A 22,552-nucleotide genomic window follows, 5' to 3' on the forward strand; every position below is an offset into this window, starting at 1 on the left:
ATGATAATGAAACATCATGAGGTCTTTGAGATTTTTTTATATGGATTTATAATATTATGTTTTTTTTTATGTGATGTGTAAGGAAGGACAAGCCTGTTTGTGCGAGTTTCTCATCTAGAGTTTCCTGCAGTTGAGTCAGAGCTCTCCTCAGAGTCTTCAGATTCTCATGAGTCTTCACACTGATCTCAGGCTAGTTCCTGATGTTTTTAAGACTACGCAGGGATGAGGAAATCTACAGCAGGAGAGAGGAGAAATCCTTCAGCATTGGGAGTGTTCTGGTGTCATAAACTGCATTATCATTGATCAGAGAGATGTTGACTGACTTGTAGGAGGTGGAGGTGATCTTCAGTGTGTGAGAGCTGCTCCAGCTCAGTGTTTCTCATCTTTAGCTCAGTGATCTCCTGCTCTAGATCTTTAATGATCTCTTGCTCCTGTTTCTCTGCTGATTTCTGCTGCTCCTCCATCATCTCCAGTAGTTCAGTCTGACATCTCTCAATGGAGCGGATGAGATCAGTGAAGAGCTCGGCACAAGCTGCTTTCTCTTTCTCTTTCTTTATCTGTTCAACCAGTTCAGTCAACAGATTATTAGTGGTGTTCTCTGCGTTATGCACAGTTCATGTTACAGACTTTAGTTATATCTCAATTCATGTGTCCAATAAGTAACCACCCACACAACCACTCACTTTTCGGACTTCTGCTGAGTGTTTAATGTCCTGAATCTTCTTGATTCTGTTTTGGATCATCTGCTGCACATCTTGGGTCACCAACTCAGTCTAACAGAGAATATTGAATTGACAATGACATGGGGGTGAGTAAATAATTATATAATTTTAATTTATAAGTAAAGTATTATTTTACAATTGATATCACTTAGTATTTATCTCTTCTAGAGGAACAGTGTTGTGGTTCTTGTGGTCTGTCGCAGTGCACATTGAACACACACTCGTCTAATCATCTCTACAGAACAGCTCCAGAGGTCTCTCATGCTTCTGACATATATAGTCCTCCAGATTTCTCACAGGATCCATCAGTTTGAGTTTCTTTAAACCTGCCACTCTTAAATGAGGCTCCAGGTGAGTTTCACAGTAAGAGCTCTGACACACCAGACATGACTTCAGGGCTTTCAGCTTTCTTTCATCACAGAAATCACACAGAACTTAAGTTTTATCCTCAAGACTTTTCTTTTTATAGTGATCTACGATCTCTCTGAGTGTGGTATTAATCTTGAGATCAGGTCTTTGCTTGAATGTTTCTTTACAGTATGGACAGGTCTTGCAGAAGTTGTGTCCACATGGAGTGCTGACTGGATCAGTGAACACATCCACAGAGCACTTAAGTAAAGGATGATATGCCTGAATGGAAAAATGATAACAGCCTGCACTATTAGTGTAAAGTTAAAATACTGTTATGGAAATTTCCATTAGGTGCAGAGCTTTAATATATTGAGAGGGTGGCTAATTTCTAGTTTTCAAGAAGATAAAACAAAATATAGATTAGCTCGCCTGGAGGATTATCAATACTTTCTCTTCTTTGAGAAGATTTATCCACTTCTATTTCTTTACTCATACCTTTTAAGAAAAATCTGATCTAGAAACTGCTGTTGTTGTTTTTAGATATATATATATTTAAGACATGTAATATTTTCTCATTCCATTTTTTCATATTTTGTATGACCAAGTGTAGTTTTAATCTTGTTTTATGGGAGATACAGATGCAGTGCAAACAGGTTTGTATTCAGTCTGTCTGCAGGTCATTGTGACAAAACAAAAGTGACAGAAGCAACAAACATTACAACCAATCAAATTACACATCTTTAATTCATTTCTGATATCACTTAAATGCAGTAAACATTTTGTGGGTGAACATTTACTTTCTAAACATGATGAGTGCACTTCAAAAATAAATAAATCAATAAAAATATCACCATTATAATTTGCTGTTTATATTTAAGGAAAACAATATTAATTAACTGAACATATATCTCTTTGAAAAAAAAATAAGTGAAAAAATTATTAGTTTACCTTGTCATGTATATTTTCATTTAGAGTCCTCTCTCCCTTAAGAACAGACCAAACATTGTAGCAGGTTTGGCAGCTGTGTCTATGCCTCAAGGTCATATATATATTTCCTCTTTATTTTGTCTTAGTGTCCAATGGGAAAATGACAGAAACGCCAAACTTTACAAACAAATCAACTGAAACACATTAATACAATTTAATTTAATACTCAACTGAAGTCTTAAACAACTATTTGACGATTAAATCTGGTTCTGCTCAAACTGTTTCCAGCTTCACATAAACCCCAACTAAATCGGAACACTTGTATTAGAAACCTGTTCAGGACAAGCTCTCTTATATTTCTATCTCTTACCTGCGACTCGAGTATCAGATGTGTCCAAAAATGTTTTTGAACAGTTCAGTAAGTATTCTGTTTCAGACGCTGATCAAGTGAGTTGCACTTTCTCTGAATCTCTCACTGAACTACAGTTAGGTCAGTGTTCCTCGTGTATTTACATTACATTTGCATTGCATTTAAATCCTTCTCCTGTATTCATGTGTTGGGTTCATGTTTATCTATTTGTATTGGGGCTGATTTTTCTGCTGTTTCTGATGACTAATAACGGTTCTAAGAACAGCATTCATGTGTTATTATGATTACTGTCTAAATGATGGAAGGTTACAGTGTTTATTCCAAGAACTAGTCAACAAACTAATCATTTTCTTTTTTCAGTTTTATTCAAAACAATATGGTATAAAACAAAAAGAAGTAAAGACATGACCAACTTTTTACATTAGCTACACAACTTTTATAAAACAAAAGCGAAGGACATCCAAAAGCACGAGGGAAAGGTTTGGATCCAATGATACATCATCCATGTAACATCCTAAATAAAAAGATTCCGTCATTATGAGCAGAATTGGAACTTCATGTCTGCTGTACATCATGCAGATCTGATGCATCAGAGAATAAAATTCACATGAGAGCTTCACTACATTCGAGAAAGAAGCAAACACAAACATGGAGGAATGCAGTGTAAGACCCAGACGATCAAGACCGGAGAGAACTGGAGCTGACTGAAGAGGTTCGGTTGCATGAAAGTTATCTGGATCTATGAGGCCGAGTAATCCTGCAAAAATTAAACAATTATACCGAGAAAAAAAAAACACTCAGGGTACAGATATGACATAGTGTCTTACAAACAAAAGTGAAAGTTTCTATAGACAAAATATGCATTTATACATACAAACATATACACAAAACATATTTTATGGATTTGAACTTACTGCTCTCGGTTTCTTGTTCATCTTCATGTCAAATCTGTAAGGAAAAACTAAAATTAACGAGAGGCATTTAAAACCTTGCATGCAACCAACTATAAACACATCATGTCTATGAATTCCACAAACATGCAGCTGAATAATAATTGTAAAACCAAGCAAAACCAAAAAAGAAACTGCAGCAACATCTGCATATGATCAGATAGAAGCAAGCGTCATAGCATTCATCCATGCGACGTGGACGGCCCTAGCAGCTAACAGACAGAAGACACAGGAGTAAGACACAGGAAATAAAATTGAGACTTACTCAAAGTCATAATCAAACATGCCAGAAGGGCTGAAGAAGGCAGCGATAGGAAGGAAAAGAGCATCTGAGGTTAGTGCACTACACTGAGCAGCACATCAATCAAACAGTCCACTACATGGGTGCCAATGCGTGACTGTATACCTTCAGTAGTACACTAGATGAACAACAAGACAGAGACTAATGCATCCTATCTAGTGTGTTAGTAAATACAGGACCAATATATATATATTGTTAGTTGTCATGCTTTCATTCAATGAAAAACTGAAGTCATTGCATTTTTTTTTTGAGATGACGTTCTCATGTTAAATTCATACGTTGACTCTAGGGGTCAAACAACTAAAAAAAACGAGTACTTTTACTCGTTTATGTATCACTCAATGGCCTATAGAGCCTCAGACCACTCATTAGGATAAATGCTGCCTGAGATAACTGCATGTTCATGGATTGGTTTAAAAGGGGTTATGTATTGATACTCAAAACCATGGTAAACACTGCAGCGATTGGCTGGTGGCAATGTAATGAGATCATATAATATACATTTTTGACAACAAAGACATTAGTTTATTCCAGTAACATTTATTTTAACATAGTTTAAGTTATCTGTAAAATATAGACTATAAATTAAATGATTAAATGGTCAGTAATATGTTCACACGATATGTTGTGATGGGTAGATGAACCGGGTATCCCTCTCTAATCATCCACCCTCCTTATCCCGTTTGTGCGACTTCAGCCGCTTCTTGACATGGGTTTAACGACTTCTAAAAATTATGTAATACACTTTTATATTAATGGTAAGGTACTTTACAATCAGAATTGATTGGCGAGCAGCTGCAGTTACTACTGTTTAATGCGGTATTGATTGCCATTGGTTAATGTTTTCAATAAAACGCAACCTATCTACAATAAACAGAGAGAGAGCGAGTTAGATACAGAATATGGTGGGGAAGCAATGTAAAAAAAAAAGGCACCAAGCTTCTCGTCAGAGGAAATTGAAGTTTTGCTGGACCTTGCCACCAGGTCATAACACACCCCTATGGTCCACTATAACCTGCACGTTTATGGCTGCATATCCCTTTCGTGATATGTACGCCTGATCAGTCACTGATGGATTGGCGATAGGGATGAGTGTGCCATTCACCAGGCCCAAGACTCTGGGGATGCCAGCAATGTTCTGCATCGTCTTTGATTCAATGCAAGGACACGTTGGATCGCTGCCATTGTTGGTCACTTACTGGACACCACCATGCTTACCCATTTATAGATCTTAGCCATTTAGAGCCAAATTGTTTGCCAGATTTTAATTATCAAAAGTGATTGCCAATTTAAATGCTTCAGTAACATTACAAAATAGCCTAGGCTAATTACTAGAGTTGGGTCCGAGTCCACCTTTGTCGAGTACGAGTCAAGACCAAGTCCACAAACATCAAGTCCGAGTCCGAGTCCGAGTCCAAAAGGGGCTGAGTTGGACTCAAGTCCGAGTTCTTAAAGGCCGAGTCCGAGTCGAGTCCGCCCGAGTCCAGAAAGTAATTAAATTAAAAAAGATTATAAATTGGTATTATACATTTTTACATTCTATTAATATTTTAACCTTTCAACCCATTAAAACCAATGGCAATATAAAAATGTAATAAAAAAATACCACTGTTACATCTAGTTATTGCCATTGAACATTTTTATTTTATGTCAACGGAACTAGTTTCCTATCAAAAAAGGTTTCAAAGATTTTATTGTATTACAAGTGCATGAAAATACAAATGAACCTGTTTTATTATTGTATCACACTATATTGTCCTCCAGTTAAAGCTGACATTTCAATTATTTAATGCCTCTCCCCCACATTTGACAGAGGTAAAGTGGAGCCAATGAGGAGATCCTTGATGACATTATGAATTTCTTGTTGTCTTGGAGAACTTGCATCATAAAGTTGCACTGCTTGTTTGGTCAATTCTGGTCTTGCAAATCCTGCAATGCTGAGCTGTGCAGCATCTGTTGGTTGCTGCTGCTGTCTTTGGTACTCGGCTGCATCGGTTTTCGGATCACCAGTACACTGAACCGAAAACCGTTTCTTGCGGACGCGTCCGATTCGAGAACCGAGGAGCTGATGATACTGCGCATTCGTGATTCAGCATGAAGCCGACTGACTCACAGCACATCTGAACCGAAGTGATTCTTTTGGTGATTGATTCTGAACTGATTCTGTGCTAATGTTATGAGCGCGGGTAAACCGAGGGCTTGAATGAAGGGCAATCTGACGAAACGTAAGTTCATTTAATAACAAATACATCACAATGGATTATGTATAGTAAGTGGATCATGGTTTCTGCGCTGATGACACCTAATTTACTTTATATCTTCAATACTTAAATCCTCGTATGCACATTATTGCTGTTACTGTATTTGGGTGTGTTGTTGCAAAACTTAATTGTAAACTTTTCATGATTATGAGGTTTTTAACTGACTGAAACCATTCGAAAGAACCGGTTCGCGGAAAAGAATCGAACTTCCTTTCACTAATCCACATTGATATCCAGTGAGTGATGCGTGTGTTTCATCTGCATGCATGAAATGATATGCTACTGCTGCCTGCCGGTGTGGTGCAGTAAAATGACAGAAGGGGAGACATTCATTAATTTATCATCTCAATTTTATGCTGGTTTTATTGTTACACATGACGCGGACTCGACTGTACTCTGAATATTTTCAGAGTCCAAAATGTTCAAGTCCGTGTCAAGTCCGAGTACCAATTCACCCGAGTGCGTGACAAGTCCGAGTTCATTCAAAACTGGACTCGAGTCCGGACTCGGGTCCGAGTCCAAGTTCGAGTACCCCAACTCTACTAATTACCACCATATTAGTTCTGATACCACATAAAGTCAACTTCATAAATAGGCCTGTATCCATTGCGAACATATTTTACTATTAGTCTTAAAATGTCCATAACATAAAATCATTGTTGAGCCACAACATTGTCAACATACCATAGTTTGAGTTGTACTGCACTGCGCTGATTTCTAAAGACTGCTGCACAGTGGCACCGACTAGCGTCTTGAGTTAAAACAACACTAAGAGAGAGCTTACGAATGGTCCAGACCAACCTTACGAAAGTGTGACTTACAGAAGATATACTGGTAACACTTTAGAATAAGGTTCCATTAGTTAATGTTAGTTAATGTATTAATTAACATGAACAAACAATGAATAATACATTTATTACTGTATTTATTCACCTTCGTTAATGTTAGTTAATGAAAATACAGTTATTCATTGTTAGTTCATGGTAATTCACAGTGCATTAACTAATGTTAACAAGCACAACTTTTGATTTAAATAATGCATTAGTTAATGTTGAAATTAACATGAACTAAGACTTATAAATGCTGTAGAAGGATTGTTCTTGCTTAGTTCATGTTAACGAAAGTAGTTAACTAACATTAACTAATGGAACCTTATTCTAAAGTGTTACCGATATACTTAGCCTACAAACGTGTCGGGAATCGTGCCATAACGTTAAGAGAGAGGTTAAGGAATAGGTTAAGAACTACTTAGCGATAAGAACGTTTTGGGGATTCAGGGCCTGTTGGGGACAATCTTGCTTATATTTCTTAAACTTACCAGTGAGTATCAGATGTGTCCACAGGGATCTTTAAAAGGCAATAAATATTCTGTTCTTTAGAGGTTGAATGTTTCAGGTATCCATATTGTTGTTGGCCAAGTTATTGTCACTTTCTTTGAATCTCTCACTGAACTCCAGCATGTGTGTTAATATGTGCCTTTTTTTGTACCGAGCCTGATGTTTCTATCAGCTTTATCTCAGTTGCTTATGTATATAGCTTATACAAGTGAACCAAAGAAGAAATATTTGTATAAATTTCAAAACGGCCTTTTGTGATCCACAAAAAAAAAAAAAAAGGATACTGTGTCTCTCGATACTTCACAAAGACTTGTGTCATAGTAACACTGGATGTGCACCAACAGTTGAGTGGATTGCAATATTTTCTGTAACTGCTCTGCTAACTAAACCATCACACTCTGCTCTTACTGGTGGAATGTCAAATGAGTGAAGATTGGCCACCAGGCTGTGTATTGGCATCTAGTCACCATAATGGCCAGTCTTTTAGTTTATTTGTCCACACCAACCACTCAAGTTTAGAAGTACTGTTAAAAATGTCTTGCTCAATCTATACTCAACAGTTCAGTGGTTCAAGTGTTTTCTTGTAAATTAAAAAGTAATCCGATACTAGTTACTTGTAATGTATCTGATGTAACTCGGGTTACTTGTAATGAGTTGTTACCCTTAACAGTGAATATCGTAATATATTCAGATTCGCAAGCATCACATTTATTGATACGTGATTAACATCAACACAAAATCAAAATGCAAGAAAAAAATTTATATAATATATTGCAGTAAATATTCATTAAAAATTATATATTTTTGCACATATTTTTTTAATGCATGTGCCCTTGGAATTGAGGATGGTCAATGACCTCTAGCAACCTGTCACTCAAATAAGATCACAGCAACAGCAAACAAAGATCCAATTCCCAAAATAGACAAAATCAAGTCCTGCTGTACATTTTTTTCTTTTTCTATATAAGCTGTTTCACATGGATACACATCACAATAGGGACGAAAATGCTTATTTGGTGTTCCAAAAAAAGTCACAGTTTTGGACCAACAGAAAGAGAATGACAGCAACACAACTCTTCTTTTAGAAAAGAGTTTCACAAACTTCAGAGGCATAAGGCCATGCCATCCTTCGAAAAGTAACAAATTGATAATGTTTTAAGAACCTCTATGTAAAAAGAAAAACATTCATTTAATCTAAAACTTCATAGAGGAGTAAATTCATTTACTGACAGGTGTGATGATCAGTGGGCTTGAGTTTTTCCCTTCCGTGTTTAGATCTGGGCTAAAGTATGGATAGAGTTTGTCAGTGAAAGACTGACCAGTGTAAGAGTAGATATGAGAGCTGGACTCCACATCATAAAAAGAGACCAGACCCTCCTCATAATCCACAAACACACCGATCCGCTGCGGCTTCACTTTCACAAACAGAGAAACGGGAGGATCAGAGAGAGCTGCATATTCATAGCCATTCTTCAGCCACACAGTCCAGTATCCATTACTGGGATTCAGTGTGATCTTTCCCTTCCTGGTAACAGATCCTCTGGCCACTCCTAACTCCCATCTAGTCTTTTCCTTCACCTGCACCTCAAAATAAAATTTTCTTGAGAATCCCTCTGTTCCTAGAACATTTGTATAATTATCATATCTCTTTCGGTTGTCTGGGAGTTTCTGCCAAATATCTCCACATCTCACTTGTTTTCCATCTTTGGAAAGGATGAGGATTGGATGAGCTGTATCAGGATCCAGAGTCACATCCACTGAGGAAACGTGGAATATGAATCACAACTTACACAGACAATACACACATTACACATGAATCCATTTTCAATCAAATCGCTGTGCAGTATGAAGCTGTATATGAATGTAATCTACTGTAGTTCAGACAGCACATACTGTACCTGCATATTGCCGCATCCACTTCAGCTCTAGAGACATATGAAAATAACACATCTCAAGATCTTTTAAATGTTTTATGTGTGGAATTATACAAAAGCTTTAAGGTTACATTTAAAGAATTGTGTACAACAACATGTTTTTTTTTTATATCAGACTAATGTGTGTATGGATGTACCTGTTTGTGTGAGTTTCTCATGTAGATTTTCCTGCTGTTGAGTCAGAGCTCTCCTCAGAGTCTTCAGATTCTCATGAGTCTTCACACTGATTTCAGGCCAGTTCCTGGTGTTTTTAAGACTGCACAGGGATGAGGAAATCTACAGCAGGAGAGAGGAGAAATCCTTCAGCATTGGGAGTGTTCTGGTGTCATAAACTGCATTATCATTAATCTGAGAGATGTTCACTGACCTGTAGGAGGTGATCTTCAGTGTGTGAGAGCTGCTCCAGCTCAGTGTTTCTCATCTTTAGCTCAGTGATCTCCTGCTCCAGATCTTTAATGAGCTCTTGCTCCTGTTTCTCTGCTGCTTTCTGCTGCTCCTCCATCATCTCCAGCACTTCAGTATAAAATCTCTAAGGCAAGAACCAGTGATACTTTTGCTTATATTTCAGTATTTTTAGGGAGTCTAAGTAAAATATTAAACCGGTTCTGTTTGCACAGAATGATTTGTCAAATCATGTGTTTTGATTAGATGAAATCTCTTTAATATCATCAGGTAATTACAGTGATGTCGATATTAAGAAAACAGCACAATTAGCAGTGTGATATCGCTATAACAATTTGAGAAAATTATATTTTAGACAAATTATAGCCATTTAATGTGTCTGTATTTGCTCAGATGAACCAGTTTCAAACACTATTCACTGTTTTTGAATGAATCACTTAAGTAACTTCATACCAACAGCGCGATTTCACCATCGTACAACAATTCAATAAACCAGGTGCCAGTTGTTCAAAAAGTTTAATCTGGATCAGAATGATCTGGATTTGGAAATACCATGATTTGCAATCCAGGATCAGGTACTCCTCCTTTTGTGCTTTGTTTTTCAGAGCAAAATCGGATTGGATAACCCTGATCCATATACACACTTTTTCAAATTTCCAAAATCCAGATTACTAGTGCTCTATGCTCTATGAAGCCCCTAATGGGACATGGTGATGGTGATGCATTGCATTTACAAAAATAACTACTTCTGACTGGTCCATCTCTGATGATTGTACCAATGTAATTTACAATCAGTGATATAAAAATAAAAATAAAACTTTAATGAAATATATTTTTGTTTGATATTTACAGCTGTTTGGGGATATATTACATGTTACAAATGTTGTATTTTTTGGATTCGTTTTAAAGTTTTATTACTTTTTTGTTCCTGAAATCCAGCCTTCTGCTGGGATGAGATTAATCCAGTTTTTCTTGGATCAAAAGTATCCCAATCTTACTAAAAGGTTTTAAATAACATACTGAGGGTTAAATCCAGATCAAAACCAAGATTGGATTTTGCGATCTAATCCGAATTCAGGATCCTTTTTTTCTTTTGAACATCCCATTATGAAGATTTGATCCAATCCAATGGCCAAAATCCAATCAGATTACTTTTGAATAACTGGCCCACGTCAATTGAGCTAATTAATCTAAATAAGTGACTTGTCTTGAATGAATCAAAATAAAGCACTTGTCGTCATCCTCTGGTGTAAGGATGTATCCTGTAGAAAGTGTCACTGTGACGGCCCGAGTGGTGGCCGCACAAGAGCGGTAAAGTGGATGTATCCAGCGCACACACACATGCATACATATATTTATACAAAGGACATTCATTTCAGAATGAGCTTTATTTAAACTTATTCATTTTCATTTGTTTCAGTATGATTGCATAAGTAACCACAGGAAACACAATTCATTCATTCATTCTCTATTTATTGTTATGTTTGCATAAGTTTACATTTACATTTACAATACATTGTGACTGATTTGAAGTGCACACAAATTAGTTATGTTGTATCTGTTATTTATATTTGTTTCTATTTTGAGTTTAAGTTTACCGGTGATCAACTTCAGCCATGGTCCGTTGCAGCCGCATCCTGGTGTGACGAAAAACAAGAGTCTTCTTCTTCTTCTTCTTTCGGGTTTAATGGCGGTTGGCAACTAATCTCAAAGGTGCATTACCGCCACCTACTAGACTGGAGTGTGGGTATTAGAATGACATAAAAAGAGGTGAAGAAAAATTTAATTAGTAAATAAAAGAAGTAAAAACTTATATAGGATCTTTACAAAAGAAAATTCCTTCCTATTAAATTCTTTCACTTAACCCAGTGTTTTTCAAAAACAAAATTAGTAAATTGTGTATACTCCCAGATGCTTTCCCTAATAAATGCTCAAGTGTCATGCTTTGTTCATCCATCTGTGCCTTTAATTCTGCCCGATCTTCTTCATATTTTTTGCAGTCTAACAATATATGCTTCACTGTCTCTTGCACATTACACTCAGTGCATAATCCAGTGTGATGTTTTCCTATTCTATGCAATGTTGTATTTAAACCAGTGTGACCAATTCTAAGACGTGCGACTAACATCTCCTCCCTAGGGCTTCTGCCCTTCCTCATTCTTGTGACTACTTGATTTTGTATGCTGTATAGATGACGTCCTGTATCCGCTGTATCCCAATATTCTTGCCATATATTAAGAGAATGTTGCTTTATGATGGTTTTGACCTCTGCTCTGCTTATTGGTACTTGTACATCTACTATTTCATGCTTTATAGAATTTTTTGCTAGCATATCCACAACTTCATTTCCTTCCACCCCCACATGAGCAGGAACCCAAAGGAAGGAGACAACCGCTCCCTTATTATGAAGTGTGAGAAGCAAGTGAAGTATTCGATAAATGAGGTCTTGTCTACATGACGCTCTCCCAGATTGAATGCTTAATAATGCTGATAAACTGTCTGAGGCTATAATAACACCTTGACTCTGATGATTTTTCCCCACCCACTCTAATGCCAGTAAAATTGCTATCAACTCCACAGTGTAAACTGACAGGTAGTCTGTAGTCCTCTTTTTGACTACTACTTCATACCGAGGAATATAAAATGCTGCACCAGTACGGCCTGTTTCCGGCTGCTTTGATCCATCCGTGAAAATGAATACTTCCTCCTGATACTGCTCTACATAGTTTTGAACTATTATCCACTGTGGCATTATTTTTGAGTTTTCTTTTAGTATTTGTTGTAAGCTTACATTTACAGATGGTTTTATAAATTTCCAGGGTGGTATATTTGATATTGCCACAGTGGGTCCTATTTGCAACTGACTGAGACCTGCATTTTGAGCCTTAGCATCCCCCACCCATCCGAAACTGTAAAAATTACTTTTATTATGCTCTGCGCATTCTTGCAAGACAGTTTTTGTGGGGTGCACCATGCTATGTCCTTGTAAATTAGTCCAATATGCCAACATCATCTTGACCCTCCTAATACGCAGCGGCATCTCTCCTGCTTCCACCTGTAAAGCGGTAACTGGTGATGTTTTAAATGCCCTAGTACAAATCCGAAGTGCCTGTGCCTGCTCCACATCGAGCTTTTTAAGGTTAGATTCCGATGCCGACATATACGCTAAGGAACCATAGTCAGAGGCAGTTCTCATGAGAGCCTGATATATGTTTATTAGCGAAGCTCTACTTGCTCCCCAGTCTCGCCCTGATAGACATCTCAACACGTTGTTGATCTTCTTGCACTTATTTCTGACCTTATCAATATGCTGACACCAAGTCAACCTCTCATCAAAGAGAACTCCTAGAAACCTCAACACCTTAACCTGTTCCAAATCCTGTCCATACAATTTCAGTGGCACTACTTTGTGGCGCTTAGAGAAGCATATAACTTTAGTTTTTGGGATTGAGAGTTTAAATCCCCATTTATAAGTCCATTGTTCAACTTTCTCTATTGCATTTTGCATTTTCTTTCTAAGATATTCTACATTTCGACCTCTAACCCAGAGTGCTCCATCGTCTGCATAAAGTGACTTACCTATATTTCCATTTACCTGATCAAAAATGTCATTTATCATAATATTAAACAGTATGGGGCTGCACACACTACCTTGTGGGGTACCATTTTCCACTATATGCCTACTTGAATACTCTGTACCAACCTTAACTTCTATTGTTCTTCTGTCCAGGAAATCTAATACCCAACCAAATAACTTACCTTTTATTCCTAATTTGACAAGTTTTATAAGAAGTCCATCCTTCCACAGCATATCATATGCTTTTTCGACGTCAAAAAACACAGCAATTACACTTTCCTTATTAGTTTGTGCTTTCCTTACTTCTGCTTCTAAGCACAAAACAGAATCCATTGTTCCCCTACCCTTACGAAATCCAGACTGATATGTTGAAACGAGACCCTTACTTTCCATATAGTAACTTAACCTATCTGTTACCATCCTTTCCATGACTTTCCCTAATTGTGATGTTAACGCTATAGGTCTGTAACTTGACGGGTCTAAGGCATTCTTACCAGGTTTGAGTATTGGGACTATCACTGCCTGTTTCCATTCAAGTGGGATTCTACCTTCATTCCATATCATATTGATCAGTCTTAATACTACCTCCAGTGATCCTTCTCTCATATGCTCTAGCATGCTATAACATATAGCATCTTTCCCTGGTGTTGTTTGTCGTGCACTTAGGATAGCCCTTTTTAATTCAAACATATTAAAAGGCAGGTCCATATCTCCTCCTGGTGCAAATCTACTGTCTTTCATTCCAGGATTTTCCAACAATGTCTGCTTCCTATACTGGTTATCTATTGCGGACAAATTTCCAGAACTGTGGATTTTCACAAAAGTTTCTACCAAAAGCTCTGCTTTTTCTGCATTACTAACTGCATTCTTATTATTGCTACATAACACTGGCATTTCGACCTTTCTACCTAATCCACTCATTCTTCTGATTGTTCTCCATATGTCTGACAACTGAGTTTCACTTCCAATTTTATTGCAATACTGTCTCCAATACACACGTTTGACTGACCTTATTGTTTTCCTAACTACTGCTTGTGCCTTTTTGTAGCTAATTAAAGTTTCCAGTGTGTGATGAGCTTTAAGCTGCCTAAATGCTTTATTTCTTTTTTTAACTGCTATTCTACAGCTCTCATCCCACCACGGCACACTTTTTCCCTGTTTATTTCCTGTACTTTTTGGAATTGTTTCTTCTGCTGCTTGTATAATGGTTGCTACTACTACATTATTCATTTCCTCCACATCTGTTATATCTCTACTCAGTATTTCCACACACTTACTCTCACTAACTTCTTTAAATGTCTGCCAGTCAGCTTTATCCAATTTCCACCTAGGTATTTTCACTTCCTCTTCCTGGTGTACCTCTATGCCAATCCTAGTTATTATTGGGTAGTGATCACTACCCACTGTTGACCTACCTTTTACTTCCCATGCACTAATTCCTGCAATTTCAATTGATACTAGTGTTAGATCAATAGCACTTTCTGTATTACTTGCACTATTATACCGTGTGCCCTTTCCATCATTAATACACACCAACTCCTTATCATCTATAAATTTCTCTACTTCTAATCCATTTATATCTGTATTTTTACTTCCCCACAATGTACTGTGTGCATTAAAATCCCCACATACCATTATTTTCCCCTGCATTGATCCACAAACTAATTCCAACATATCAGTACTTAATTTATTGCAAGGGTTGTAAAAATTGACAATTTTTATACTGTCTTGCCCTGACCATACTTCAATTACAACAGATTCATGCTCTTTTCCTTCACTAATAACATTATATCTTACCCCACTTTTAACAAAAGTTGCTACACCTCCACCTTTTCCTGTTTCTCTATCTCTCCTAATTGACGTATATCCATACAAAACAAAGTCCAATTGTGGTTTTAACCATGTTTCTTGCACACATATTACATGAGGTCGATCTGTTAAATCTGATACATAACTCTTGAATTCCTGTCCATTTGCTATTAGGCTTCTGGAATTCCATTGCAAAATAGTTAATATCATAAAGAGCCACCAACCCATGTCTGCGAGCTTGTACTTCCTGCCACTATCATTTCTTCCACTACCTCACAGCTAAGCCCTTTTATTCCTAGATATTTTTCTGCTGACTTAACTATTATTTTGATCTTTTCTGTCTTCCTGTCTGTCTGTGCCGAGCAGTTTATCACCTCAACCATAAACAACACAAATTCATTTTTGCCCATAACTAACAAATCCTCCTTTGCCTCAATTGTCTCACATTTCCCACAAGATACACTTTTATTTTCTTTGAGATCTGGTTTGTAGGCTTCTTTTTCCTTAGATACTTTCTTTACAGCTTCTGCGTAAGTTATTCCTTGCAGCGATCTCACTCGCTGCACCTCCATTGCCCTCTTGCTGGCTTCACATCCACGGTACGCTGAACTGTGCTCCCCTCCACAGTTACAGCATTTCAGCTTTACTCCTTCTCCACATTCCCCATACTCATGCTCGCCTGAACACCTACCGCATCTTTGTTTACCTTTACACACTGCTGCTACATGGCCGTATCTTTGGCACTTATAACATCTCAGTGGGGGAGGGATGTATGGCCTGACCTCATAGCTCATGTAGCCTATATATATCTTACTTGGAAGTTTTTCTTCATCAAACTTAATCATTACAGACAGGCTATTGCACTTTTCCCCATTTCTGGTTGTTCTAAGGCGTTTTATCTCCAGCACTTTTGCCCCTGTTACATTGTCTCTGATTTGATCTTCTGCGACATTTATCGGTATTCCTGTGATAACCCCTCGAATCAACGCCTTGTTTCCAGTCAAGATACACTTTATTCTCTTGCCATCCATTCTGTTCAGTTCTATGGCTTTCTCTTGTTGTGTTTTATTCCTACAAAAAATCAGCAGCGCTCCACTTCTCAATACTTTTGCATTTTTAACCTCGCCTAACAATTTGTTTATCGACTTTGTTAACTGAATCGGATTCCACTCACCAAACGATGACCCCTCCTGAGATAGTTTCATGATCACTTTATATTCTTCCTCTTGTTGTTTATTTGCTATTGTCACACTTTGCTCACTATCTGTTTCATCTATATTAGGTACTGCTTTCTCCTTTTTTTTCCGTTTTCTTGACCTCATAACATTCCAAACATTCCTATCTCTCCCGCCTTCTTCTTCAAATCCCATCTCACTTCCTGTCCCCTCACTTCCTTCCGCCATCTCCTGCCCAGTCACAGTCTAGCTGTTGCCAACCGCCAATCCACTGTCAGATCGGATGTCGCAAGCCCGCCTTCTGCCTCCAACGTCTCAAAAACAAGAGTCTGGCAGGAACACCATATTTAAGCTTATTGGTTCCGTCTGGACGTACCATTCACTGGGAGTTTCCGGGGGGAGGAAGGAACGTTGATGTGTTTATTAATTGATTTATTTAGTTGTACATTTATGATATTTGATTACATTTTGCTTTCCTTATCTTTATTTACAATGTATCTCTGTTTGATTTGATTTTGATTTATGTAAGGTTATATGTTGTATGTAAAGTTAAATTGTTTCCCCTCTTAATTTGTAATGGGCCCATCCCTTCCTTTATAAACTGTTGCTTTGTTCATTTGAGCAGGTCAGTTTTAGTTTGTTTGTTTGGTTTTTGTCCAATTGTTTTGATCTCGGTTTCTGTTTGTTTATTTTTGTTGTAAGTGTGTAAAGTTATTTTGTTTTGGGGTTCAAATAAAGACCCATTTGTTGCGCAACGCTTGTGTTCCTTGTTCTTGGCTTCTCGGTCCCTCACAGTCACTTTAAAAACTTTTCCCCACTACTAACACAGACTGAAATCTGTCTGGAACAAACACAGACAGGGAGAGAGCAAACTAATGTTTAAATTAATACAAATATTTCAAACTCACTTTTCTGGCTTCTGCTGAGTGTCTGATGTCTTGAATCTTCTGAATTCTGTCCTGGATCATCTGCTGCACATCTTTCTGTGCGTTCATCAGTTGAGTCTATAGATAGAAAACAAAACACAGACATGCTTTTGAAAATAGATTTACTGAAAACGTACAATATCTTTGACAATTACACTTTTTATTTTATACGATCAATCAAATTAGTCTTTTAAAAGCCGTTTTGTAAATAATTTCTACCTTCTTCTCTTTACTCTCTTCTTCTAGAGGAACAGTGTTGTGGTTCTTGTGGTCTTTCGCAGTGCACATCAGACACACACTCGTCTGATCATCTCTACAGAACAGCTCCAGAGGTCTCTCATGTTTCTGACATATATAGTCCTCCAGATTTCTCACAGGATCCATCAGTTTGTGTTTCTTTAAACCTGCCACTCTTAAATGAGGCTGCAGGTGAGTTTCACAGTAAGAGCTCTGACACACCAGACATGACTTCAGGGCTTTCAGCTTTCTTTCCTCACAGAAATCACACAGAACTTCAGGTTTTTCCTCAGGACGTTTCTGTTTATAGTGATCTACGATCTCTCTGAGTGTGGTATTAATCTTGAGATCAGGTCTTTGCTTGAATGTTTCTTTACAGTATGGACAGCTGCAGGTCTGACTGTTGTCCCAGCACTTATTCAGACAGGTCTTGCAGAAGTTGTGTCCACATGGAGTGCTGACTGGATCAGTGAACACATCCAGACATATAGAGCACTGAAGCTCCTCAGTCAGTGGACCACTGGAGGATGACATGACTAGAAAAATAAATGATGAAGATAAATCACATATGCTTCTAGTCTAAAGTTCAGTACACTTAAAAGACAAATTCTGAAAATTATTATTAAGAGGATAATGACTGTTGTAAATGGATGATTTACAGCAGATAGAGAAGGAAAAGAATCAGCTATGGTTTATAAAGGATGCACATTATGAAGCTGCTTGAATATAAAGTGTTTTCTGTGTTACTGACTTACATGGAGGATCATTTATACTCCTGGGTGTTCTTGCTTTTGTTGATTTTAAGATCAGAAACAGCATGCACAAAGTACAGATAATAGCCTATAATTAACTAAAATTAAATGTAACTCTAAAAACTAAACATATACATTTTAAGACCAAGTGTAGATATAATCTTGTTTCATGTAAATGTGATTTTCAGCTGCAGTGTTGCAGATTTCTGATCAGTCTGTCTTAAGGTCATTTACTTACTGTTTCTTTAATATTATGCCTTGCCAAAAAACAGACACTTGCAGTCTTTGCACTTGACCACTTGACTACGTATTTGATCCCTCTCATCCGAATCCCCTGAATCTTTAAAAATGTACAGGTATCCTAAATAAGGTATCTGCCAGGACATTATCTTTACCTGCCACATGCTGTATAACTAAGCTGTATGGCAGCAAAAAGAGACTCCAACGAAACACAGGCTAATTTGATGTCTGAAACTTGGCAAGAAAAATCAAGGGGTTGTGATCGGTATACACCCTCAAATCTCCCAGGGCACTAGATACATAAACTTCAAAATGGGGAACAGCCAGAACCAGAGCCAAAGCTTCTTTTTCAGTGGTGGAATACGCTCTCTTATATGTATATACCTTCCTGGAAAAATAGGATACAGGTCTATCAATGCCAGACTGACCGGACTGAAGCAAAAAAAAGCTCCCACTCCCACTTCAAAAGCACCAACAGCCATCTTAAATGGTTTTTCAAAATACGGAATAATGAGTACAGGTGGACATGCCAGCTCTGCCTCAATCTGGTCGTATGCCATTGGACCATTCATAGCGTACCCCCTTCTTCAACAAATTTTTTTAATGCTTCTGCTATGCTGGTGAAATTTGGCACAAACCGCCTATAGGTCCCACACATCACAAGCACCAGCATTAACTCTCGACAGGTCGATGGCCTGGGGATCTCCAGAATGGCTCTTAATTTGGCCTGCCTAGGCATCACCTTTCCTCACCCTACTTAATTTTGTTTCTTTTGTGTGCATGCTCTTCTTTTTCTACCTTTTCCTTCTTTTTTGTATCTTTATCCCGGACGAGCCCCCACAAATGTTACGACACAAGCTACCTACAGTATGATATAACAAACCAAAATAATGTCTCTCTACTACAGCGGTCCAGGAGTACATTCACAGGTGAGTTATATCATCTGGGCTATTAATTTGTGTTAGTCAGTACTATCCCTGCTTAAATACCTAACAGGATGAAGACCACAAGTGTGTCGAACTTTTCATTTCCTGATGGGTCACACTTACAGTATAATGTTGTAAAAGTGTTTACATTACATTACATTTACATTTATTCATTTAGCAGACGCTTTTATCCAAAGCGACTTACAGATGAAGACAGTGGAAGCAATCAAAAACAACAAAAAGAGCAATGATATATAAGTGCTATAACAAGTCTCAGTTAGGTTAACACAGTACACGTAGCATGGGATTTTAACTAATATAATAAATAAAAAGAAAACAGATAGAATAAAAAAAATAAAAGAATAGAGCAAGCTAGTTAGAGGTCTTTACACATACACGCACACATACATATACAATTGCATAATAAATTAAAAGAAAATAGAATACAAAAAGATTAGAAAGGTAGTTAGATTTTTTTAAAGAATAGAATTAGAATAGTGAGTGTTAAAGTTAGAGGGTCAAATAAATATACATAATATGTTTACATAGCTTTGTTTTTTTTAAATACTTTGCATTTTAAAATCAACTTCTAAATGTCTGTTCAGTAGTCCCTATAACATGATAATTTAATGTGTGGTGCTATTAATTAAGTAATAAAAAGTTGTGAATGTACAAATAAAGTAGTAAATATCACCACTACTCATCTTTGCACCAATGAAACATGCAACGCTTTGTTTTTCTACCAAATTACATGTAATATCTAATTATAATATTCATGTTTAAATTACATTGGAAAGTTTTCCGTGACTCTCATGAGAGCTCAGCAATAGGTCTCATGATTTTATTTCCTGAACAAGATGCATGATGGGATACACTTATGCCTTTCCCAAATACCAACACTTTAGCTCATTGCATTTGATCACTTGACAACTTATATGACATATTTCCTGTATTTGGCCCAAGTGTTCAAGTGAGGATGAATACCACAAGGGTGTGTACAACTTTTCAATACTAGATGGGACACACTTATATTGTTGTAAAAAAGCAACTGTGCATTTTAAAATAAACTTTTAAATGTTTGTTCAGTAGTCCCTACAACAGATGACAATTTCATATCTGGTGCTTCCAATTAAGTGATAAAAAGCAGTTGCAAATGATGTACAAAATAAATATACTCACCTTTGCACCAAAAGAACGTGTAGAACTTTATTTTACTGCCAAATTGTTATATGTTATACGTAATTGCGATCTTGGCAAAAAGTTGTGCAAATTATTTCCAGAACATGATGCAATATGGGATACACTAAACCTTGAACAGCACTTCAGAGCGGTATTAGACATGACATAGTGTGGATTAAGTGTTTAAGTTTTCTTAAGTTTTTAAGTTTTCAAAGGGGTCGTATGATGTTGCTAAAAAGACATTTTTTTTTTGGTGTATTTGGTGTAATGAAATGTGTTTATGTGGGTTAAGGTTCAAAAACACATTATTTTCCACATATTGTACATTATTGTTTTTCCTCTATGCCCTGCATTTCTGAAACACGTCGGTCTGAAAAGCAAGGTGTGCTCTGATTGCCAGGCTATCCAGTGGATTGTGATTGACCGAATGTCTCAAGTGTGTGATGGAAAAATGTTACGCCCCTTAACATACTGTGATGCTTGTCCCAGTCAGAACACCAGCGTAACAAGACAAAAACAATAAAACCCATTACAAAATAGCCATTTGCTGCATCCAGTGGGGACATAATTATGGATTGTAATGACTTATACTGTGCTGCGTTCCATTGCCCCTCGTAAACATTACACCATGTCTGCATCTGTGACTGAAGAAATGAAAAACAACAAGTTCTACTCTACACTGCTCAAAACTCGTGTTTGAATCATCGGTGGCAAATTCTTTACATATGCAAACGTACTTACAGACTGTGAATCAGAACAGCTGTCATTGTAGTCTTCTCTCCCAAGATCAGGAAACAGTCCTCCATAAAATGCGTTGAACACATCTGAATATTTGGGTTAAACTGTTCTGCAACAGTGTTGTAAATACAACTTAACCACTTATTTTCTAGTTGTGCCCTCTTTTGGAGGCCAAACAAAGTATTTTCAATTTCGAAATTTTTAGTCTTTGCAACTTTAGAGAACTTATTTATTCATGAACAGTGACACTTGTAACAACCAAAAGAGAAAGGAAAACTTGAAATCACATCATATGACCCCTTTAAGACCTGGGACAGTATTGCACAATTACTTCCTGTCACGCTCTCAAGTAACCAAGACCGCAAGTGTGGATATTTGGACAAAGCATAAGCCTTAAATATTGCTCTGAAATGGTATTCAAGATAGTGTGGATTAAGGGTTAGAATTTAGTAATGGATTAAGTGTGCCTTAAGGGCACTGCGCTTTGGAGTTTTAAAGACCTGGAATCAGGGCTGGATTGGTAATCGGGCATTTCATTAGTAATAAAATAAACAAAATGGGGGTTTACGGTGTGTGTTCACGGTGTGTTCTTACTGCTGTGTGTGCGCTTTGGATGGGTTAAATGCTGTGTCACGTCACTTTTAATATACAAGTTTCACTTTTTAAATGGAATTAGTGAAATAATAAATCAACTTTTTGATGATATTTAAAATATATATATGGTGGACCGCCTTGAACAAAAAATACCAGGGCCTGCCTGGAACATTCTTGGCACACTTACTTCCTGTTGCACACACACGCTCTCAAGTGGCCAAGACCACAATGTGGATATTTGGACATGCCATCTGACAATGTTGTGTGACAAAATGACTGAAGCACTAAAAATTACTACTAATCAAATGTTACAATTTTGATACAGTTTCAATGCAGCAAACAACTAAAGTAGTGGAGTATTTGTCATGATTAAACATGACTGTTTAACTTATTTAAATTTGACATAAACCCAACTAAACCAGACCACTTCTATTAGAAACCTGTTAAGGACAATCTCACTTGTATTTGTATCACTTACCTGTATCAAATGTATTTACAAGGGTCTTTTTACGGCTTGATAAATATTCAGCTGTTTAAAGAGGTTGATTGTTTCTGTCGTCTGTAGGCTCTTGTTGTTGATCAAGTTAGTTTCAGTTTCTCTGAAACTTTCCCAGAACTCCAGTGATGTCAGAGCTCCCCCTATATGTGGCTCATTCCAGGGATTTGGTGCCTTTTGTGACCACAATTAAGATCATGATACTATTACATTTTCAGAAACATAATTTTTAGTCTCTTTTTTTTATATAAATAACACCTTTAATATATATATATATATATATATATATACTTGGCAAAGGAAGCGACACAATTTCCTCATTATCTTGAGATGGGATGTTTCTGTGAC

The 22,552-nt window shown here is 37.1% G+C and overlaps 2 protein-coding genes and 1 pseudogene across 3 annotated transcripts; all 3 read right to left on the bottom strand.

The window, feature by feature from the left end:
* Nucleotides 1-1,265, bottom strand: part of LOC113120224 (zinc finger protein RFP-like) — a 28,635-nt pseudogene extending 27,370 nt beyond the window's left edge.
* Nucleotides 1,266-7,915: 6,650 nt separating this feature from the next.
* On the bottom strand, nt 7,916-22,320 carry LOC113119922 (E3 ubiquitin-protein ligase TRIM39-like). Of its 2 annotated transcripts, none has more exons than XM_026289660.1 (7): nt 21,118-21,145; nt 17,262-17,815; nt 17,025-17,120; nt 9,521-9,682; nt 9,291-9,429; nt 9,118-9,144; nt 7,916-8,976 (listed from the first exon to the last, which is right to left on the bottom strand). In XM_026289660.1, exons 2-7 carry the CDS (start codon nt 17,811-17,813, stop codon nt 8,438-8,440), a joined length of 1,515 nt encoding a protein of 504 aa, XP_026145445.1. In that variant the 5' UTR covers nt 17,814-17,815; nt 21,118-21,145; the 3' UTR covers nt 7,916-8,437. The 2 variants fall into 2 exon arrangements, with proteins under 2 accessions (XP_026145445.1, XP_026145444.1); XM_026289659.1 differs by lacking the exon at nt 21,118-21,145 and adding an exon at nt 22,187-22,320 and having other exon boundaries at nt 7,918-8,976.
* LOC113119923 (uncharacterized) lies at nt 11,008-17,004 on the bottom strand. The gene is made up of 2 exons (XM_026289661.1): nt 14,142-17,004; nt 11,008-11,291 (listed from the first exon to the last, which is right to left on the bottom strand). The coding sequence occupies exon 1, from the start codon at nt 16,342-16,344 to the stop codon at nt 15,148-15,150; it is 1,197 nt and encodes a 398-aa protein (XP_026145446.1). The 5' UTR covers nt 16,345-17,004; the 3' UTR covers nt 11,008-11,291; nt 14,142-15,147.
* Nucleotides 22,321-22,552: the final 232 nt, after the last annotated feature.

The sequence above is a fragment of the Carassius auratus genome, chromosome 19, assembly GCF_003368295.1.
Source record: "Carassius auratus strain Wakin chromosome 19, ASM336829v1, whole genome shotgun sequence".
NCBI classification, from domain to species: domain Eukaryota; kingdom Metazoa; phylum Chordata; class Actinopteri; order Cypriniformes; family Cyprinidae; genus Carassius; species Carassius auratus.

What these genes read in the sequence shown, in the direction of transcription:
- LOC113119923 (XM_026289661.1), bottom strand. Translation starts at nt 16,344, where the DNA reads ATGGCGGAAGGAAGTGAGGGGACAGGAAGTGAGATGGGATTTGAAGAA.
- LOC113119922 (XM_026289660.1), bottom strand. Translation starts at nt 17,813, where the DNA reads ATGTCATCCTCCAGTGGTCCACTGACTGAGGAGCTTCAGTGCTCTATA. An exon ending in TGAGAAACTCACACAAACAG is followed by an intron (nt 9,145 to 9,290) that starts GTACATCCATAC and finishes ATATGTCTCTAG; the next exon opens with AGCTGAAGTGGATGCGGCAA. An exon ending in GTGGATGCGGCAATATGCAG is followed by an intron (nt 8,977 to 9,117) that starts GTACAGTATGTG and finishes ACGTTTCCTCAG; the next exon opens with TGGATGTGACTCTGGATCCT.